This window comes from Manis javanica, chromosome 1, assembly GCF_040802235.1.
Source record: "Manis javanica isolate MJ-LG chromosome 1, MJ_LKY, whole genome shotgun sequence".
Lineage (NCBI taxonomy): Eukaryota > Metazoa > Chordata > Mammalia > Pholidota > Manidae > Manis > Manis javanica.
Window position 1 is genome coordinate 19,849,538 of NC_133156.1, and position 20,654 is coordinate 19,870,191.

The window sequence follows — 20,654 nt, forward strand, 5'->3', positions numbered from 1 at the left end:
AATGAAAGAATATTGAGAGAACTGTGTGACCAATCCAAACGGAACAATATTTGCATTATAGGGATACCAGAAGAAGAGAGAGAAAAAGGGATAGAAAGTGTCTTTGAGGAGGTAGTTGCTGAAAACTTTCCCAGTTTGGGGAAGGAGATAGTCTCTCAGGCCATGGAGATCCACAGATCTCCCAACACAAGGGACCCAAGGAAGACAACACCAAGATACATAGTAATTAAAATGGGAAAGATCAAGGATAAGGACAGACTGTTAAAAGCAGCCAGAGGCAGAAATAAGATCACATACAAAGGAAAGCCCATCAGACTAACACCAGACTTCTCAGCAGAAACCTTACAGGCCAGAAGGGAGTGGCATGATGTATTTAATGCCATGAAGCAGAAGGGCCTGGAGCCAAGATTACTTTATACGGCAAAATTATCATTTAAATTGGAAGGAGGGATTAAACAATTTCCAGATAGGCAAAAGCTGAGAGAATTTACCTCCCACAAACCATCTGTACAGTCTATTTTGGAGGGACTGCTATAGATGGGAGTGTTCCTAAGGTTGAATAGCTGTCACCAGAGGTAATAAAGTCACAGTAAAGAAAGTAGAACAGCTAATTACTAAGCAAATGCAAAATTAAATTAACTATACCCAAAGTCAATCAAGGGATAGACAAAGAATACAGAATATGATACCTAATATATAAAGAATGGAGGAGGAAGAAAAAGGAGGAGAAAAAGAAAAGAACCTTTAGATTGTGTTTGTAACAGCATATTAAGTGAGTTAAGTTAGTGTCCTAGACAGTAAGGAAATTAACCTTGAACCTTTGGTAACCACAAATCTAAAGCCTGAAATGGCAATAAGTACATACCTATCGACAATCACCCTAAATATAAATGGACTGAATGCACCAATCAAAAGACATAGAGTCACTGAATGGATAAAAAAAACAAGACCCATCTACATGCTGCCTATAAGAGACTCACTTTAAACCCAAAGACCTACACAGACTAAAAGTGAAGGGATGGAAAAAGATATTTCATGCAACTAACAGAGAGAAAAAAGCAGGAGTTGCAGTACTTTAATCAGACAAAATAGACTTCAAAACAATGAAAGTAATGAGACAAAGAAGGACATTACATAATGATAAAGGGGTCAATCCAACAAGAAGATACCATTATAAATATCTATGCTCCCAACACAGGAGCCCCCACATATGTGAAACAAATATTAACAGAATTAAAAGGAGAAACAGAATGCAATGCATTTAATCTAGGAGACTTCAACACTTCACTCACTCTGAAGGACAGATCCACCAGACAGAAGATAAGTAAGGACACAGAGGCACTGAACAACACACTAGAACAGGTGGATCTAACAGACATCTACAGAACTCTACAGCCAAAAGCAACAGGATACACATTCTTCTCAAGGGAACATGGAACATTTTCAAGAATAGATCATACACTAGGCCACAAAAAGAGCCTCAGTAAATTCCAAAAGACTGAAATTGTACCAACCAGTTTCTCAGACCACAAAGGTATGAAACTAGAAATAAATTATGCAAAGAAAATGAAAAATCCCACAAACACATGGAGGCTTCAAACATGCTCCTAAATAACCAATGGATCAATGACCAAATAAATACAGAGATCAAGCAATATATGGAGACAAATGACAACAATAATTCAACACTGCAAAATCTGTGGGATGTAGCGAAGGCTGTGCTAAGAGGAAAGTATATTGCAATACAGGCCTACCTCAGGAAAGAACAATCACATATAAGCAGGCTAAACTCACAATTAATGAAACTAGGAAAAGAACAACAAATGAGACCCAAAATCAGTATAAGGAGGGACATAATAAAGATTAGAGCAGAAATAAATAAAATTGAGGAGAATAAAACAATAGAAAGAATCGATGAAAGCAAGAGCTGGTTCTTTGAGAAAATAAACAAAATAGATAAACCCCTAGCTAGACTTATCAAGAAAAAAAGAGAGTCTACTCACATAAACAGAATCAGAAATGAGAAAGGAAAAATCACTACAGATACCACAGAAATACAAAGAATTATTAGAGAATACTATGAAAAAGTATATGCTAACAAACTGGATAACCTAGAAGAAATAGACAATTTTCTAGAAAAATACAACCTTCCAAGGCTGACCAAGGAAGAAACAGAAAATCTGAACAAACCAATTACCAGCAACGAAATTGAACTGGTAATAAAAAACCTACCTAAGAACAAAACTCCTGGACCAGATGGCTTCACCACTGAATTTTATCAAACATTTAGTGAAGACCTAATACCCATTCTCCTTAAAGTTTTCCAAAAAGTAGAAGAGGAGGGAATACTTCCAAACTCATTCTATGAGGCCAGCATCACTCTAATACCAAAACCAGGCAAAGACACCACAAAAAAAGAAAATTACAGACCAATATCCCTGATGAACATAGACACAAAAATACTCAACAAAATATTAGCAAACCAAATTCAAAAATACATCAAAATGATCATCCGTCATGATCAAGTTGGATTTATGCCAGGGATGCAAGGATGGTACAACATTCAAAAATCCATCAACATCATCCACCACATCAACAAAAAGGACAAAAACCACATAGTTATCTCCATAGATGCTGAAAAAGCATTTGACAAAATTCAATATCCATTCATGGTAAAAACTCTCAACAAAATGGGTATAGAGGGCAAGTACCTCAACATAATAAAGGCCACATATGATAAACCCACAGCTAACATTATACTGAACAGTAAGAAGCTGAAAGTTTTTCCTTTAAGATCAGGAACAAGACAAGGATGCCCACTCTCCCAACTTCTATTCAACATAGTACTGGAGGTCCTAGCCACGGCCATCAGACAGCACAAAGAAATAATAGGCATCCAGATTGGCAAGGAAGAAGTTAAACTCTCCCTGTTTACAGATGACATGGTATATTGTACATAAAAAACCTTAAAGACTCCACTCCAAAACTACTAGACCTAATATCTGAATTCAGCAAAGTTGCAGGATACAAAATTAATACACAGAAATCTGTGGCATTCCTATACACTTAACAATGGACTAGCAGAGAGAGAAATCGGGAAAATAATTCCATTCACAATTGCATCAAAAAGAATAAAACACCTAGGAATAAACCTAACCAAGGAAGTGAAACACCTATACTCTGAAAACTATAAGACACTCATGAGAGAAATTAAAGAAGATACCAATAAATGGAAACACATCCTGTGCTCTTGGCTAGGAAGAATTAATATTGTCAAAATGGCCATCCTGCCTAAAGCAATCTATAGATTTAATGCAATTCCTATCAAAATACCAACATCATTCTTCAACGAACTAGAGAAAATCATCCTAAAATTCATATGGAACCACAAAAGACCTTGAATAGCCAAAGAAATCCTGAGAAGGAAGAATAAAGCTGGGGGGATTATGTTCTCCCACTTCAAGCTCTACTACAAAGCCACAGTAATCAAGACAATTTGGTACTGGCACAAGAAAAGACCCATAGACCAATGGAACAGACTAGAGAGCCCTGATACAAACCCAACCATATATGGTCAATTAATATATGATAAAGGAGCCATGGACATACAACGGGGAAATGACAGCCTCTTCAACAGCTGGTGTTGGCAAAACTGGACAGCTGCATACAAGAGAATGAAACTGGATTATTGTTTAACCCCATACACAAAAGTAAACTCAAAATGCATTAAAGACTTGAATGTAAGTCATGAAACCATAAAACTCTTAGAAGACAACACAGGCAAACATCTCCTGAATATAAGCAGGAGCAACTTCTTCCTGAACGCATCTCCTCGAGCAAGGGAAACAAAAGCAAAAATGAACTCATGGGACTACATCAAACTAAAAAGTTTTTGTACAGCAAAGGACACCATCAACAAAACAAAAAGGCATCCTACAGTATGGGAGAATATACTTGTAAATGACACATCGACAAGGGGTTAACATCCAAAATATATAAAGAACTTACACACCTCAGCACCCAAAAAGCAAATAACCTGATTAACAAATGGGCAGAAGATATGAAGAGACAGTTCTCCAAAGAAGAAATCCAGATGGCCAACAGACACGTGAAAAGATGCTCCACATCACTAATCATCAGGGAAATGCAAATTAAAACCACAATGAGATATCACCTCACACCAGTAAGGATGGCCAGTATCAAAAAGACTAAGAACAAGAAATGTTGGTGAGGATGTGGAGAAAGGGAAACCCTCCTACACTGCTGGAGGGAATGTAAGCTAGTTCAACCATTGTGGAAAGCAATATGGAGGTTCCTCAAAAAACTAAAAATAGAAATACCATTTGACCCAGGAATCCCACTCCTTGGAATATACGCAGAGAGATTCAAAAAGACATATGCACCCCTATGTTCATCGCAGCACTTTTTACAATAGCCAAGATATGGAAGCAACCTAAGTGCCCATCGTAGATGAATGGATAAAGAAGATGTGGTACATATACACAATGGAATACTATTCAGCCATAAGAAAGAAAAAAATCCTACCATTTGCAGCAACATGGATGGAGCTGGAGGACATTATGCTCAGTGAAATAAGCCAGGTGGAGAAAGACAAATGCCAAATGATTTTCCTCATTTTTGGAGTGTAACAACGAAGCAAAACTGAAGAACAAATGGCAGCAGACTCACAGACTCCAAGAAGGAACTAGTGGTTACCAAAGGGGAGGGGTTTGGGAGGGCGGGTGGGGAGGGAGGGAGAAGGGGACTGAGGGGTATTATGTTTAGTACACATGGTGTGGGGGGTCATGGGGTGAACAGTGTAGCACAGAGAAGGCACACAGTGGATGTGTGGCATCTTACTACACTGATGTGTCAGACAGTGACTGCATTGGGGTATGGGTGGGGACTCGATAATATGGGTAAGTGTAGTAACCACATTGTTTTTTCATGTGAAACCTTCATAAGAGTATATCTCAATCATACCTTAATAAAAATTTTTTTTAAAAAGTTGCTAATGAAATAGCCAGGCAGAGAAAGACAAATACCATATGGTTTCAGTTATTTGCAGAATATAAAAACAAAGCAAAACAGAATGAACAAAACAGCAGTAGAATCACAGACACTGAGAAGTGACTGGTGGTTACCATGGGGGAGGGGTTGCGGTGGGTGGGTGGCGGGGGGAGGGGGATAAAGGGGCAAAAAAATTCTCAATCATAATATAAGCTGCTCACACGGACTGTGTACATCATGGAGAATATAGACAATGATTCTGTAACATCTTCCTATGTTGACCAACAGTAACAACACTAATGGGGGAGAGGATTTAATGATACGGGTAGTTTGTTAAACCACTGTGTTGTATATCTGAAACCAGTATGATTCTACATCAATGATTCTTGAACTAGAAAAATATTGTTCAATGTCAATGTTGTCCAACTTGACCTATTAATTCAACACAGTTCTAATCAATATCCTAGCAGGATGTTTAAACAAATAAATTGACAAGCTTATTTTAAAATTTACAGGAAGTGTCAAAGGACCTTTAATTTCCAAAGCAATTTGAAAATGAAGAACAAAGTCGGAAGACTTTATCTGACTTTGAGAGTTATTGTGTAAAGCTACAATAATCATGGTGGTAATACTGGAATGAAGAAGATACACAGATTAGTGGATTCAATAGGGAATTCAGAAATACACTGATAATTACACAGTAATTGATTTTTATGAAAGTACCACAGTAAGTCACTGAAGAATGGAAAGCCTTTTTAATAAAATCTGGAAAACATAACATCTTAAAAAAAAAATCTCCACACTTACTTCATCCCATACATAAAAATCAATTAGATGAATAAAATAACCAGCAAGGCTGAAACTATAAAACTTCTTGTAGACAACATGGGAACATGTCACTACAACTTGGTGGTAGGCAAGGATTTCTAATACAGGATGGAGAAATCATGATATGTATTTTCACATACTGCTAAAATATACTTCATCAAAAATTTTTAAATACTTCTGCTCAAAAGCCATTGTTACAAAAGTGAACAATGAACCACAGACTAGAAAAAAAATTTCAGGACATAAATCTAAGGGTTTGAATCCAGAATATTAAAGAGCACCTAAAACTCAGTAATAAAAACACACAGAGCCAATTATTTTTTTAATGGGCAACAGACCTGAACAGACTGTTCATAAAAGAGATATACAAATGACCAAAAGCACATGAAAAGGTGCTCAACCCCATTAATCACCAGGGAAATGCAAATTTTAAATCACAATTAGATCACACTCTACAACCATTAGAATGGCTAAAATGAGAAAGTCTAAAAATATCAAATTTTAATTAGATTTTGGGGCAACTAGCAGCACTCTCATTATATTGCTGGGAGTGCAGTATCGGGCTACTAGTTTGGAAATCTGCTTAGCAGTCTCCTAAAAACAGAAACATACATACATCCCATCATGTGCAATTCTACTTGCAGGTAAATGGTCAAGAGAAATGGAAATCTAGGTTCACAAAACATATAAAAGAATGTTCACAGCAGCTCTATTCTTAATAGACAAAATCCAGAAAGTCAATAACCAAAACGTGGCATGTTTACACAATGGAATGTTCCTCAACAATAAACAGGAACAAATTACCGAAACATACAACAGCATTAATGAATCTCAAACATTTGCTGGAAGAAGCCAGACGTAAGTGTACCAGACACAAACGTACACACTGATGATACAAAGCTCCAGACCAAGCCAGACGGGTCTATGGAAATCAGAACAGTAGCTGCCTCTTTGGGATAGGAAAGGACTGTCTGGAGAAGGGCACGAGGCGATGTAAATGCAGGTTTTATTATTAGGCACATTTGGTGAGGCTAACGAATCAGAAATGACCGCCATTAGAAAGATCGTTTGTTACTCACAGTTCCCGGGGTGGGGGGGGGCACTTCACACCCTGCAGGGGCCACCTGGGGAAGCACCAGGGCCAGTGACGGGATAGAAGGAATCAGAGGGAAATGTGGGCAGCAGCCCTTATTTGGGTCTCTTAGGGAAGGAATGGGCAAGAACGGTAAGCAGACGTAGGAGTGGCTGGTCTGGGTGCTTTCAGGAGGCTCTGGGGTGAAGACGCTGTCTCAGGGTGTCCGGCCCCGGCCCTGGGGTGATGAGGGTGGGGGAAAACTGGCTTGGAGCAGAAGAGACGGGGTGGGGTGGTCTCTGGACAGGCCTATTTGCATATAAAAGGGGTGCCAGCAGGCAAACCATTTGCTCTCCAGAGACTGACTAGCCCTGGGAGGGGCAGTCTTCCCATGGTCTGTAAGGTCCCACATGTCAAAACATTAGGATGAAAAGACATGATTAATTCACAAGGAAGCATTCTAACAGGAAGGAAATTGGGTGGTTTAGACGGGTGGGTGCATCTGCCTGCCTGCTGACCCACTCCGGGGCTTCCCCAGTGGCCCTGGATGGTGCAGTGCACCTCCTTCCTGGGGAAGAGTGGGTAACAAGCCGTCTTTCCAAAACTCATCAAACCATACACTCAAACACATGCAACTTCTCTCTTAAAAACCCTGAATTAATCCTCTGATACCTATTAAGGGTAACTCTTTATCCTAAACTCTCTAATACTCCCGAGGCGATGAAGTGTATCAGCCGACACTATGCATCTACATTGTTCGCTGCCTCTCGGATCTTTCTGGTTCTGGTACCGAGATCGGGATCTTGAGGCTAGGATAGGGCAGGGGAATGTGTGATCTGTATCCTTAAGGGGTAGCAGAGCAAATACCCCAGTTTCATCCTCGGACTGGGGCATAACCCAAAGTGACCTCTTATGAGGTCTTATGTATTAGCTAAAAATGTGTATATTTCAACACCCAGTCTGAGAGAAGATATTTGCAATATAGATACATGGCAAAGGGCTGGGGCCCAGAATATAGATGAACCTCTAAAAATCAATGAGGGAAGGAAGGAAAGAAGGAAGAGAGGGAGGGAGGGAGAGAGGGAAGAATACCTGGTAAAAATAGAGACAAAAAATGAATATGTAGCCAAAGATACATTTTTTTAAACTTAACATTTCACTGTATGTATTTCATTGCACATTAATTATGCCACAGGTTTTTTTTTTTTAAACTAAGAAAAAAACCAGAAGAACAGAAGGAGGAGGAAATGCTTATGAGACCTTCTGAAGGACGCTAATGCTGGCTCACAGTAGGACGACCGTGTCCGGGAGCTCTGTGAGGTCGTCTTGTTCCTGTTCCTCTGTGTGCGGAAGCACCAACAGGTAACAACAGGTCAAAGGGCATGCTTTGTCCTTGTCATCTATCACAGAAGCCAGCTTGGTTATGATCCAATCTGGTTCCATCCTCCAGTCACAGGTGAGAGTGACTGTGGGGCTGAAAGGGATCTGTCCAAACTGAATCCCTGGCTCTCCCCGCGGTACAAGGGTGTCTTGGGCAAAAAGAATTCAGAGAGAGAGGCCTTTTGGCCAGAAACGCCCTGCGACCCTTTGAAAACTTCCTGTCCTGCCAAACTCACTTTTATCATCAGACCACCCTGGAACTCACTAGACCGCTAGCATTTCAGACTCACGGACACGTGAGCAGGACGCGGGCACCACTGGGAAGCAGACGCTTCAACAAGATAAAACCATATTTGTGTATTTAAAAGATGTATAATGAAAGGATTTCTCCAAGAATATTAGAATTTGGATGCTAATTTTTATTAGTCTGTCCTGGTAAAGAAAACAGAGACGTTAGACTTGCTTAAAAAAGAAACTCCCAAGTGCAAATATTGAAAACCACCATCCAGGACAATTATTTCCCCAACATCGGTGACCATGCCACCCTCTGCCTAATAAAAAAATACAAAACCGTATGCAAAGCAGGTGACTGGGTGTGGGAGGGAGAGAAGGAGGAGAACAGACTAGACACATGCATTTTAGGGTTCACAGGCACCCCTGGAAGAGTTCAGAGGAGGAAATGGTAAACAGAATAATTGGGATGGATTGTTTACTTTCTGGTACCACTCAAGCAACCCTCTAAAGGGGAAGAAAGGGGACCCGACTTACAGCTTTTCTTCTTGGGAGACAGATATCTGTCCCTTAAACAACGCCACAGGCATCTTTTTAGTCTATGAGATAAGTGGTGCTCAGATTTTAGTTCTTATCAACCATAAACATTTTTTAAAGACCACCCAACTTTTGAGGACCGATAAAAGATTTCAAACATTAGATCTGGACATGAAAAATAATGAAAGAAAGGTGGCATTTCACTGTAACCTTGTACTTGTACTCATATCACAATTTTAACACCAAAGTATGGAAAATACATTCTTAGAATATAAATTATGAAATACGTAGCTTCAAAAATACTCATGGCTACTGTATTTTTCCCATTTCACTGCAGATCCGTGAGCCCTCGGGTAGCACTGGCCAGCAGGCCCTCTGTCCTCACTTGGCCAAAGCATCAGACACGTGAGTGCAGGTCTCTCGGACCAGACTAGCCCGTCCACCCCCTCACCCAGCCCTGAAGCCCACCACCTCCCACTCATCTGCAGAGACAGTGGTGGCCGTTTGGCAGAACTTGGTCAGCTTTCTCCTCCTCTCTGGCCCATCAAGACTCGCCTCTGCCTCCTCATCCACTGTCAGTGGATGAGGTGCTTCTCCACCTGGGTCTAGATTCCACAGCCCCCCGCCTCCTCAGGGGGCCAAATCCATCGCCACCCCGCTCACCGGTGAGATCATGGCACTCTGACACCCTTCCCGCTGAAAGCCGGGGAGCTGTGGAGGCTCTATGATTGCTTCGGTCAAGAGCATGTGGTAGAAGTGGCACTGGGCCAGTTTTTGGCCCCAGGCCTTAAGAGACTGGCAGCTTCCTGTCCCTGCCTCTTGCAACGGTCCCTCTAGGAGCTCCAGGCTGCTTATAAGACATTAGAAACGCTGAGGCTTGAATGCTGGAGGAGCTTCAGCCGAGAGCCCTGTGGAGCCTGGCCTTCCAGCCATCCCTGCAAGGCTCCAGACGTGATGTCCCGGACCCCCCTCATCAGATCACCCACCAGCTGCGTACTTTGCCCAGTTAATGTCACACAGGCAGAACTGCTGAGCTGAGCTCTGCTCAAACTGCTGACCCCTAACACCATGTACCAGGTTGATAAATTCTGGTATTTTACACAGCCGCAGAGAGCCACAAAACGCGAGCATCTTCAAGACCCCTGTCTCTCTTCCAGCTATTTTCTTTTAGAATGTAAGTAGAAACATACTCAAGTCTGAGTCAGCCTTATCCCCGTTCCTGATTTTACCCTACATGCCCTTCCACACACACCTTCATTTTCTCTTTCCTTCCATCAAGGTTCCCAACCTTTCATTTTCCATCTTTCTGGAATGGTGCCTCTTCCTCACCTGTGCCAAAAAAAATCACTTTTGCTATTTAGGTTTTGATAAGCACAAGGACTCCGTGTCCCGTCCGTGCCCTGCTGGGCCTCTGGGCCATGGGGTACCACTGGACCCCCCTCCTTCAGCAAACTCCCCTCGCCCTCCTGTCCTCCGTATTGCCGCTCTTGGCTTTCCTGTCTTCTTAGTGACGCTTTCCCCCTGCTTTCTTCTCTGCTGCCAGTTCCTTAAATATTGAAATGTTCCCCAAGCTTCTCTTTTCCATTTCTCTCTTCCTTATATGCTTCCCAAAGTCAGTGTATCCATCCTTACCAACATCCATTGCTTCAAATCGATGCTGCATCCTGAGAGCTCGAAGTCAGTATTTCTAGCCTAGATCTTTCTCAAGAACCTAAGGGCCAAGTCCTGACTGGACAGGAGGTGCGACCTGGGGGTGTTCAGCCTCAGCAGGAGCAAAGCTCACCTCCCGGTGCCAGGTGCCGTTCTACTGCGCTTCCTGTCGGCGGAGGGGCCCCACATCTTGGAAGTCATACTCGACTCCTTGATCAGCCGCGCTCCCACTCATTCTCCCTACTTACGGTCTCTGGAATTGGCTTACTCCTCACTACCCGTCCCTAAGGCCGTCATTCAGGGCTTCACTGCTCCTTTATGCAGACTCTACTGGCCTCTAGATTCGATTCAGTCTCTCACCCTGCCAGCAGGTTGATTCTAAGTACAAATCTTGTCATGTCACTCATTTGCTAAAATCTTTCAGGGCCTCCCCAACATTTCAGATCCAAATTCAAATTCCTTACCATGACCTACACGGCCCTGACCCGCCACCTCCTCATCTCCTGCCTCCTCCCACCTCTGCCCTTATCACCGGCTACACAGAAATACTTGCAATTCCCTAGATTCACTACCCTTCCTTACACTGCCAGCTCTGCACCTGCTGCTACTGCCGTACGAAACATCTTCCCCTGATGTCCAAACCAAAAATGACTTTTTCCCTAAAGTTCAATTTAGCTGGCACCTTCTCAAGAGGGCCTTCCCCGCCCCACATTCTGTCCTTCCTAGTATGTTGTGTGTTCTTCTCTCTCATCACATTCATTAAAACATAACTTCCTGTGTAGCAGCCACTGTATAAATCTGCCTGAGCAGTAGACTCAGACCTCCTTGAAGGCAAGGACTTATCTATCTCAGTTCTCCAATCATAGTCTGGCACATAGTAGCCCCTCATGGATGTTTGTTGAATGAATAAATGAATGAATGAGTGAGTGGCATGGATTTAGTTGCCAGATTTACTAGTTTCACACAGAATTGTAACATATTACAAAAAATAGGAAACTCATGGAAGTAATTTCTTCCTACAAAGGAGTAAAGGACTCTGTCGTAATTTACCTTCTCAGCTTTTCCTTGCTTGAATGAAGAAGAGAAATCCTTTGGCTTTTCTCAAAATCTGACAACGGAGCTTTTAATTCAAGCCCAATGTCATTTCCTAGAGATTCAGGGCTAAAAACAAGAGAAAATCACACCATGCATTTAGGAGGACCGGTGTAAGGCGATACTGAACAATAAGCACAACTACGCTAATTAAAGGGTGCTTCTGTATGTCTCTTGTTTCATCATAGGTGTGGTAAATATCAAAGCACTTTACCTTATATATTTGGTACAGAATATTTTATTTTAAAATTTCAGAAGAATTTTGCATCAAAATGATCATAAATTCAATGACTGATCAAAACTCTAAAATTGCACTGATAAATAACAGATACACACAGGATTAAAATATTCTGACCGCACTGATTCCAACTACCCCAAATCATATAACTGTCTCCAATGGTGTATTACAGGAAAAAAAAAAAAAAAGACTAGAGGGCTAAGATACACTATTCCAACTTGACCAGCAAAGGGCAGATTCCCTCTATTTAAAATTCTGTCATTTAATGCAGCTTTTCTAGCTTTACCACTTTTTCTAGAACTTTTCCAAGCATTCTGAATGATTTTTTAAAAACTATTTCCTAAGAAATAGAAGCTATTATTATCTCCTCTATCCAAGGGACATAACTCAATTTGAAAATTTTTACTTTTATTCGTAGTGGTAGGATTCGGAGGAAAAACAAAGAGAGACTCAAGATGAGAAGGCCTCTAAAAGCAGTTGCAAATATTAACAAGAATATCACAAAAGCTTCCAAAAACCATGCTGATGTCTAGATAAGGTTTAATAAAATAAATCCCTTTAAGGCTAAAATGTTAAATAAGGTCAAGAAAGCTGTTTGATATGTCTGCAGTACTTGAGTGTATCTTTGGTTTAACCACACTTACTGGCTGCCCAAGTCTCTTCCTTGTTCAAAATAGTAGATGGTCAGCTTTCTACAAATAGTTGTTGGTTACATTCTACAAATTCCGGATGTGACTGACTCAAAATTCTCACCGTCATCACCCATGTCTTCATTAGTTATGTCTGTTCTTTATAGCCCTTAGCCTACTTAAAACCTCCTTGGAAATCAGCTTAAAGTGAAGGGAAAAACCTCATGAAAACTGAATTTTTATAAGCAGACAATGGGTGCAGCGGAAGGGTCTGACCCCCAGCTCGGCGACCTGGTGCAGGTTTGAATGCCCGCTCGACTATCTGAGAGACAGAGAAGCACAGAGTCAGACAGAGGCCTTTTCAAGAGCTGCTTTCAGTGACTGGGGAGACAGGTCCGTGAATTCAAAAAGGGCGTCAGAGAGAACCTTAGGGCTAGGCGGGTAACAGCCGAGGCCGCTCTAATTTACTCAAATATAGGGATTATATGTAAAATTTTTCTTTGAAGAAAAGACTCCACTGTTTTTAAAATGCCACTGATACTATTTAACTTTGCTTAGTGATAATCCGGACTCCAGCACGTCCAGTGACGGGGAACTTACTACGTGGTCATTCAACCTGCTGCCCTGCGGTCGACTACGATTGTTATGAAGTCTTCCTAATAGGGACCCGAGTGCCTCTGTCGTGTGTACCATAGTCTCAGCTCAGATGCTGAAATACAGAAAAAGTTGCAGCCCTCTTCTTTCTTTTGCACCACCCCCAGCACTTAGGCTGTTGTTCCACAATGAGTAAGTTCTCCAGAAGTCACACAGTAAAAATTGCTATTTCGAAAAGGCAAAGGAACAAACCAGGGAAACAGATGGGTGGAATAATGCCCTCGGTGTTCACTGCAGGGTTTGTACTGGGGCAATCCACAGTCTTCAGGCTTCACAGAGTTTTCGTTCTGAACTGAAAGTTGCACAAAGAGGATCACTTTAATCCTAAAAGCACTGGTGAGGATGATGTTAATTACACATACAAGCCCCCATCGAAAGCAACTGTCACCTTGCTCGCAACAGATCTTGGAAAGCCCTACTTTTCAAGTAGGAAGCAATTTTTAGATTTCAGTCTAGGAAGCGTGAAACCAACCAGGTTAGGAAGCAAAATTAAAACACTACCCAGGACAGCCTCTTTCAACCAGATTCTAGTAACTTAGCGATAGGCATGTTTAAGACACAGTCAACTGAGTTTATTTATTAAGTTCTGGTTTATAGGTAAATGTCACAGACAGGAAATGTGTGCAAGCCTTCCGTGAGCAGCTGCACTGTCAAAATGTGACATCTGATTTTCCTTTCCTTTTCTTTTTTTCCTTTGGCAGCTGCTCATCCTTGGAGCAAAGAGGAGATGACTGGAAGCAGACGTGTGGTTATGACCAAGAGGAAGGGTGTCTATGCTAGACGGGTGGTGATAGCAGCTGCTCCATTTCCACTGAGAGCCAAGTAAGAAGGGGTTGCGAACGGACCTGGGTCACCCCAGTGGGCGGTTTCCAGGAAGAACTCTGAAACTGCAGGGGCTGGGGGCCATGGGAATGTTATAAAACAGACTAGCTAATCTTCCCTAAATACTAAAACAGGATCATTGAAACACGAGGAGGGGTGCACTGAATCCTGTGACAGCTGGAGAAGGAGTTTCTACTGGTGAAAGTGTCTTTCAGGCCCATTTTAAGAAAAATACCGTAATTTTTAAAGATTTCCTAGCTAGTATCCCAGGCCTAGAAAAATCACAAATAGTCATTGACCTACGATTCCAGGGGAATTTAATCTCAGAAAGTAGAGTCTGTCCTTTTACAAGCCATAAAGCTAATCTAATTAGCTGACGCGTTTAGATGCTCATGATCCACATAACACAATAGAGGTGAAGAGTTTCGAGATGTGAGCTCTAAGTGCAGCACTGCCACTAATGAGCTGCGTCTAAAGATCTAAAACAGGAAGGACACCCACCCTACTGACTTAAAGAAGTGAAATAATTTATACACAAGTGCCTCTGCAAAGCAGGAATTCCCACACATTCCCAGGCCAGTGCCCCTGGCCTTCGGATTCTCATACAATGACATGGTATGATTAATTCCATTTTAATGACTTAAATGATGATAGAAGCCAGGCACCCAGAACAAAATAAAGCCCTGTGCCTACCACACACTGTAGTGTCCCTACACAACACATTTTGAACCTCTGAAAATGGAAACTTTTTCTTCGCAGGAAACACGTTTCGCTTGATTTACACTTGCTTTCTTCCAACTATAATTCACAAGGATGACATGTTCTTTACAGTACACAGCATATAGTTAATCCTTAGCAAATAAAAGGCATGGTGGAAAACAAACTTTGATGTATACATACAGTTCTTACTAGAATTGTCATTAACATTTTTCAAACCTCTGGAAATTTGCTTTTCACTTACCAGTATTGGAGAACCAGGTTTTCCAGTACTTCAACACAATATTCATTTTTTCCACTGTCAGTGGTTCCATTAGAGTAATTTCAGCTCTGTGCCCTGAAATAAAACCTAAGAATCTTTGTATTAAATATGGACCTTATCATTTCTAGTTGGAGAAAAAACAAATAATATATCCATCAGACACGTACCTTTAAAATTTTCAGGGATTATAAAAACAAACAGCAAATCCGTATTTTTCTTCTTGCCAAATCTGAGAGAAAAAAAATGTTAAAATGAAGCTGATTGTCTTTCAAAAAAAATTGGGATTCAATAATACAGCTTCTAAGAACAAAACTAGAATGATTTTCTTTAAAATTTTAAATGACATTAATACGGAAATTTCGTTAAAGTAGCACTTCCAATGAGTGAGGAAAAGATGGACCACTTTTATTCTTGCTTAAAAAAAAGTACCTAAATCTTACTGTATTCTTGATCTAACCACCAGTTTTCAAGAAATTTCAGGTAAAGAGAAATATTTTAAATAATGCTGTGGGGAAGAAATCAGCAAACTCTAGCACACGGGCAATTCTGTAAGACAAAATGACCTCTTTTTAACATATATGTGTATACATATAAAAATAACAGTAAGACAAAAAGGAAAGAAAAGTAGGGAAGGGAAAACTGAATCCTGATTTGTATAAACTCAGCTAAAAAATATTATAAGCAGAAATTTGAATGGATATTTGACAATATTAAGGACTTGTTATTAATTTTTAGACATGACTAGTATTGTGGGGTTTGTTTTTAGAAGAGCCCTTATCCTACAGTACATATCCAAGCATTTATGGATGAAAGGGAATGATACATTAGATGTGTTTTGAAATACGCACCAGCAAGCAGGGGTGGGAGGGAGAAGAGAAAGATGTGGGAGAAGGTAGCCATGAAATAAGATCAGCATGTGTGGATACCTGCTAAAGTGCACTGCACACGTGGAAATTCATTGTACTAGTCTCTGTACCTTTATATCTTTGAGATTTTCCAAAATAAAACTTGAACAGAATTGTAGCCTTGTGGTTAACTACAATCAGGAGTTCAATAAGTTGGAAATTCTGATAATTTGATGGAAACTGGACATTGGCATTAGCTAAAAGGAAATGATCTCCCAAGGCGAATATTACTGTGAACCAGACATTAAAGAGAACAACTAAACTATCTAGGAAAAACAAAATATTCTTAAATACCTAAAGCATCAGTTATTAGTATGTGATTATATGTGGCTATTAATTATTCCTTAAAATAGGACCTGCATAATGTTATTAGGTTATCTTATATAGCATTTGAAAGTAAAGATACATTATTCTATGTTCCAAATACATATTAAGAACCTATGTGCCAGACTACGTATAGACCCTGGGGGTTATTATGAACAGACAGAGAGACAAGGCCCCTGCTGTCACAGAGTTAATGGTTTGGGGGGAAACAGACATTAAACAAATGCTGTCAATAATTAATTAAGTGCCAACTACGTGCCCAGTGCTGTGAAGGAAAGCCATGGGTACCAGGGGCGCACACCCAGGTGCTAACTGCTCTGCAGCCTGGGAGGCTTCCAGGCAGCAATGCCTTCCTGGCTGGCTGGGCAGCAGCCACAGGAAGGGCGGGACTGGGGGAGGGCGGGAGGCAGATGAGTTCTGCACAAAGGGGGCAGCATGTGCAGGCCCTGGCGAGTAGAGAGCCAGTGGGCAGGAGAAAGTAGAAGAAGCCCAAGTGGGCTCCAGCACCAGGCGTCTGGGGGAGAGACGCAAGGAGACACCAGAGAGGCAGGCAGGGCTGGAGACGCACTGCAGTCGGTAGGCCTTCGGGGCCAAATTAAAGGTTTGGTATTTAACTAAAATGCACAATGAGAAGCTATTAAGCTTGGGCATTTCAGAAAAGCCATCCTGCCTACCACTGAGGCAGGGTGGCACCGAACAGATGTGAGAGATCATATTGCAGTTATCCAGGCAAGAGCTGATGGCAGAGAGGGGCAGGCATACTTCCTTTACGAAAACAAATAGTTCAGGGTATCTACTAAGTGAATTATTTCAGACAAGCGGGATATTGCCAAAATGTGACATTCACTGCCTTGAGGTCTATTCAGGCTTGACGCTGTTCTATGACCTCTGAGGAGAGTGGGCTGAAGGGGCAGAAGGCAAAGAAGGCATGGTTCTCCGAGGAAACGAGTGGCTCGGGCAGACGTCCTACCACCAGCGTAGGGCATGCAGGAGCGAGGAGGGGCCGTGACAGCCTGGATGGGAAGGGGTGGGTGCCACGTGGCAAGGGGACACCTGCCACAGTGTAGGCATCTCATCCGTTAGCTGGGGTGTGATGGAGGTCTGGGTACGGGACAAGGGGGAAGAGGTGGAAGGGGAAAATGCACTGAACAAACAGGACCCACGAAAGGAAGTTATGGAGGTAAAGGGCCTTTGCAGATTCACGAAAAGTCAACTATCACAAGTTAAAATATTCTAGAATTAGAAAATTAAAAAAAAAAAGATTTCTATGCTTTCAGGAATAATCCTGTTTCTTTTAAAAATTTTATAAATTGAATTTACTGACATGAAAATAGGTGAGGTTTGGATATACGGATTTATGCACCCTGAAGACTTTCAAATTCTGAGCTCTCCATGAAACCCAGTTGCAATTCCTGGATTTCTGTCACTAGCACAGAATCGATTACCAACCCAAACCCTTCCACGGCCAGTGAAACCCTAATTGCCGCTCTGTGCAGGAAGCCCATGAATCGATAGAGTTCCCAGAATCCAAATCGATGGTCTGAATTCGGCTGCTCACTCACATTCTTTACAAATCAATAAGCTCAAAGAGCTTGCTGGGACCTCCAAAAAAAAGGTCCTCTTGTTAATGAATGAATGCTCCTTAAAACAAAACTAAGCAATACAAAACAAAGGGATTTCGTTAACCCCGACTAATGCCACTTCTTCAATATCTCACAATCAAAGTGCAGGTGCTCAGACCCTAAGAGTCTCAGTCCTTCTTCACCTGAAGTCTCGTAAAAATTTTCAGCTCCCTGGAGGACAGTCATTTCTCCTCGTGTTTCACAAAATACACCGTTTAAATGTCACAATGGTGCCTGAGACCACACGCGACATAACAAGATCGGATAGTGATACTCCGGTGCTGGTTCCCATGCCTGTCGCTGGTGCTCTCTGGACCAGAGGCGGCCTCAGGCTCTCACTGCTGCAGTCCCAGCCCCCAGTCTCGCCCCGTCCTCAGGTCTGGTCCCTGGTAGCTGAACCAAATGACCATGTGAAAGTGTACTGAGCTGAGCTGTATACTCTGTTGATAAAAGAACCCAGGCGAAGTCCCAGCCTCTGCAACCTATCATCTAACAGGATGACCAGAGGGTCTTGGAAGTCCCTATCAAGCCAGGGGAAACTTTAAACTCACTTCCTTTAGAGTCACAAGGACTTCAAGGGACAAATGCCAGTGTCATTTTTGGGCTGTGGCCTTCTTGAGTACAGTTATCCATTATGCCATCCTTCGGCCAAACTGGAACCAAATAACTAGCTAACTAATAATCAAACTAACCAGATGTGGCCTGTTTGGGACTTGTAACAATTAATGTTCTTTGTTACTTACTTAACTAAAAACCATTTTCAGTGAGAAAACTGGAACTGTATTATAAATACGGAAACACTGAGTTCACTCGCCACTAACAGGGCACCAGAATAAGGGCAGTTAAGTTCTGAGACTTTAGGGGTCAGTAGTGAAGGCTGGTGTGGTCTGTTCCTAGTATGCTGTTCCTCAGAACTGAGTTCCTGTTGTGAACCTCCTAAGTCAGGTTCACCACTTGACGGGATGCTAAAAATGATGAAGATCTGGAATTTTCCTCAATTTCTGTTTACACCCAACCATCAATTTATAGAACAATGTTTTCAGTAAAACTACTTAGATGTTTTGATCTGACTGTGTTTACTGGGAAGTGTTCAGGTAACTAGGTCATGCAGATGGGCTAATAAGATTTACTGACTTGTGTTGTCAACTCAAGGACACTGTGGAATCGGGGAAATAAAAAGACAACTTGTTAGCTGTTAGACTGTTAGATCCCTGTGGGTTTTCATAATGAAGTAATAAGTTAACTGATCAGACAATTGAAACTACATGGGGAAAAATGAGATCAGATCCAAACTTGATATGTGGGCCCACATTCTGCACCCCTTTCCCATTGTTGAGCTGCTCTGTGCTCACAAGAATCACAGAATTTTTTTAAAAAATAGACATTTCACGGAAGGGAAAAATGACAATTTCAGACAGGATCCACACATTGTTCATAAGTTTAAAACATATTTAATTTTCCATATCTGCCTTTAGAAGATATAGGGTCAGGATGTGTCTTGTTATCAAGTATCTGTCCTGTGAGTGTGATTCCGTGTTGAGAGATCTGACCTGAACCGAGTTAAATATCCCTGGAATTCTGGAGTCAAGCATATGAACCCTAAGACTATCTCAAAACATTTTACCACTGGGTAATATTTGAGTTCATCTGGCTCAAATAAAAATATATTCATGAAATGAAATCAAATTAGAGAGTACTTTAGGAAGGAATGCTAACCTATAATGGAGATGTGCTATAATCCTTGAAAATGTCAGTCCATAAAGTAATAATATTTCTATGAATGATTCAAATTGATCACTGATTAGCTCAAGTTGAAAGCATAGTTCTTCTATAAGAATAAATTCAAGAGTGTTTTTAAACAGGTTGCTTAAATTTTATACTAAAATAAACCTAATATTACAGTTAACAGCTATACTTACTTCTTATTTTCAGCAGAAACCTGTATGTCTTATATACATTGATGATCATTTGCTCTAATACTGAAAATAAATGTGGACAATTCAAATTTATACTAAACTCACTTATTGGTGGTGTACATAAAGTGGCCATAGAGAAAAGAGAAAGGTCCATAGTTGCGTATTTTCCTGAACCTATCCAGATTTTGAGACATTAGAAAGCAATAACAAAGGTCTAAGAAAGAAAGAACTCTAAAATACCACAGAAGAAAAGCTAAACCAAGTCTCTTCATTTTGGTTTAGTCATTAAATGTTAGCCCAAACTAAAAAGATACAGTGCTTTAGGAAAGATAAAGGTTTTAAATGTCTTATAAATGGAGAAGTACATTTATAGGACTCATTACTCTAAGAAAAACTATAGATTCAAAAATACAAACCTGCTCCATAAGGGTTTAAATAATTCATAAGTCATAAAGTCCTAACAGTTCTCAGGGCAAGAAAGGGAATTCTGGGGACATTCCAAGCCTCTGAGGCCCGCTCACGGAAGGCGAGCATTCCACAAAGAAAACTCTTTTTCAGAGAGGAACACAAAAGCTAGGACTCATTGTCTGCCCCAGAATGGCGTTTTCTACCCATGCAGACAGCTGTTCATATTCGCAGTTAGGTACTGAATATCTGCCATTCATCAAGACCCATACTGGGCACTGGGAACAGCCTAACTAGAAACAAGAAAAACAAATCCAGGTGTATTCAAATTATCCTTGTTCTTTTCAAACAAATGCGTTC

The 20,654-nt window shown here is 41.1% G+C and overlaps 1 protein-coding gene across 4 annotated transcripts in view; it reads right to left on the reverse strand.

Annotated features, from left to right (window-relative positions):
* Nucleotides 1–20,654, reverse strand: part of SOHLH2 (spermatogenesis and oogenesis specific basic helix-loop-helix 2) — a 75,093-nt gene that overhangs the window by 43,195 nt on the left and 11,244 nt on the right. For all 4 annotated transcript variants that reach the window (XM_073229269.1, XM_073229280.1, XM_073229265.1 and 1 more), the window contains exons 3-6: nucleotides 15,290–15,351; nucleotides 15,105–15,209; nucleotides 13,514–13,613; nucleotides 11,759–11,869 (exon numbers count right to left, since the gene is read on the reverse strand). In XM_073229269.1, the coding sequence (XP_073085370.1) occupies nucleotides 11,759–11,869; nucleotides 13,514–13,613; nucleotides 15,105–15,209; nucleotides 15,290–15,351 (378 nt within the window). The remainder of the gene's footprint in view (nucleotides 1–11,758; nucleotides 11,870–13,513; nucleotides 13,614–15,104; nucleotides 15,210–15,289; nucleotides 15,352–20,654) is intronic.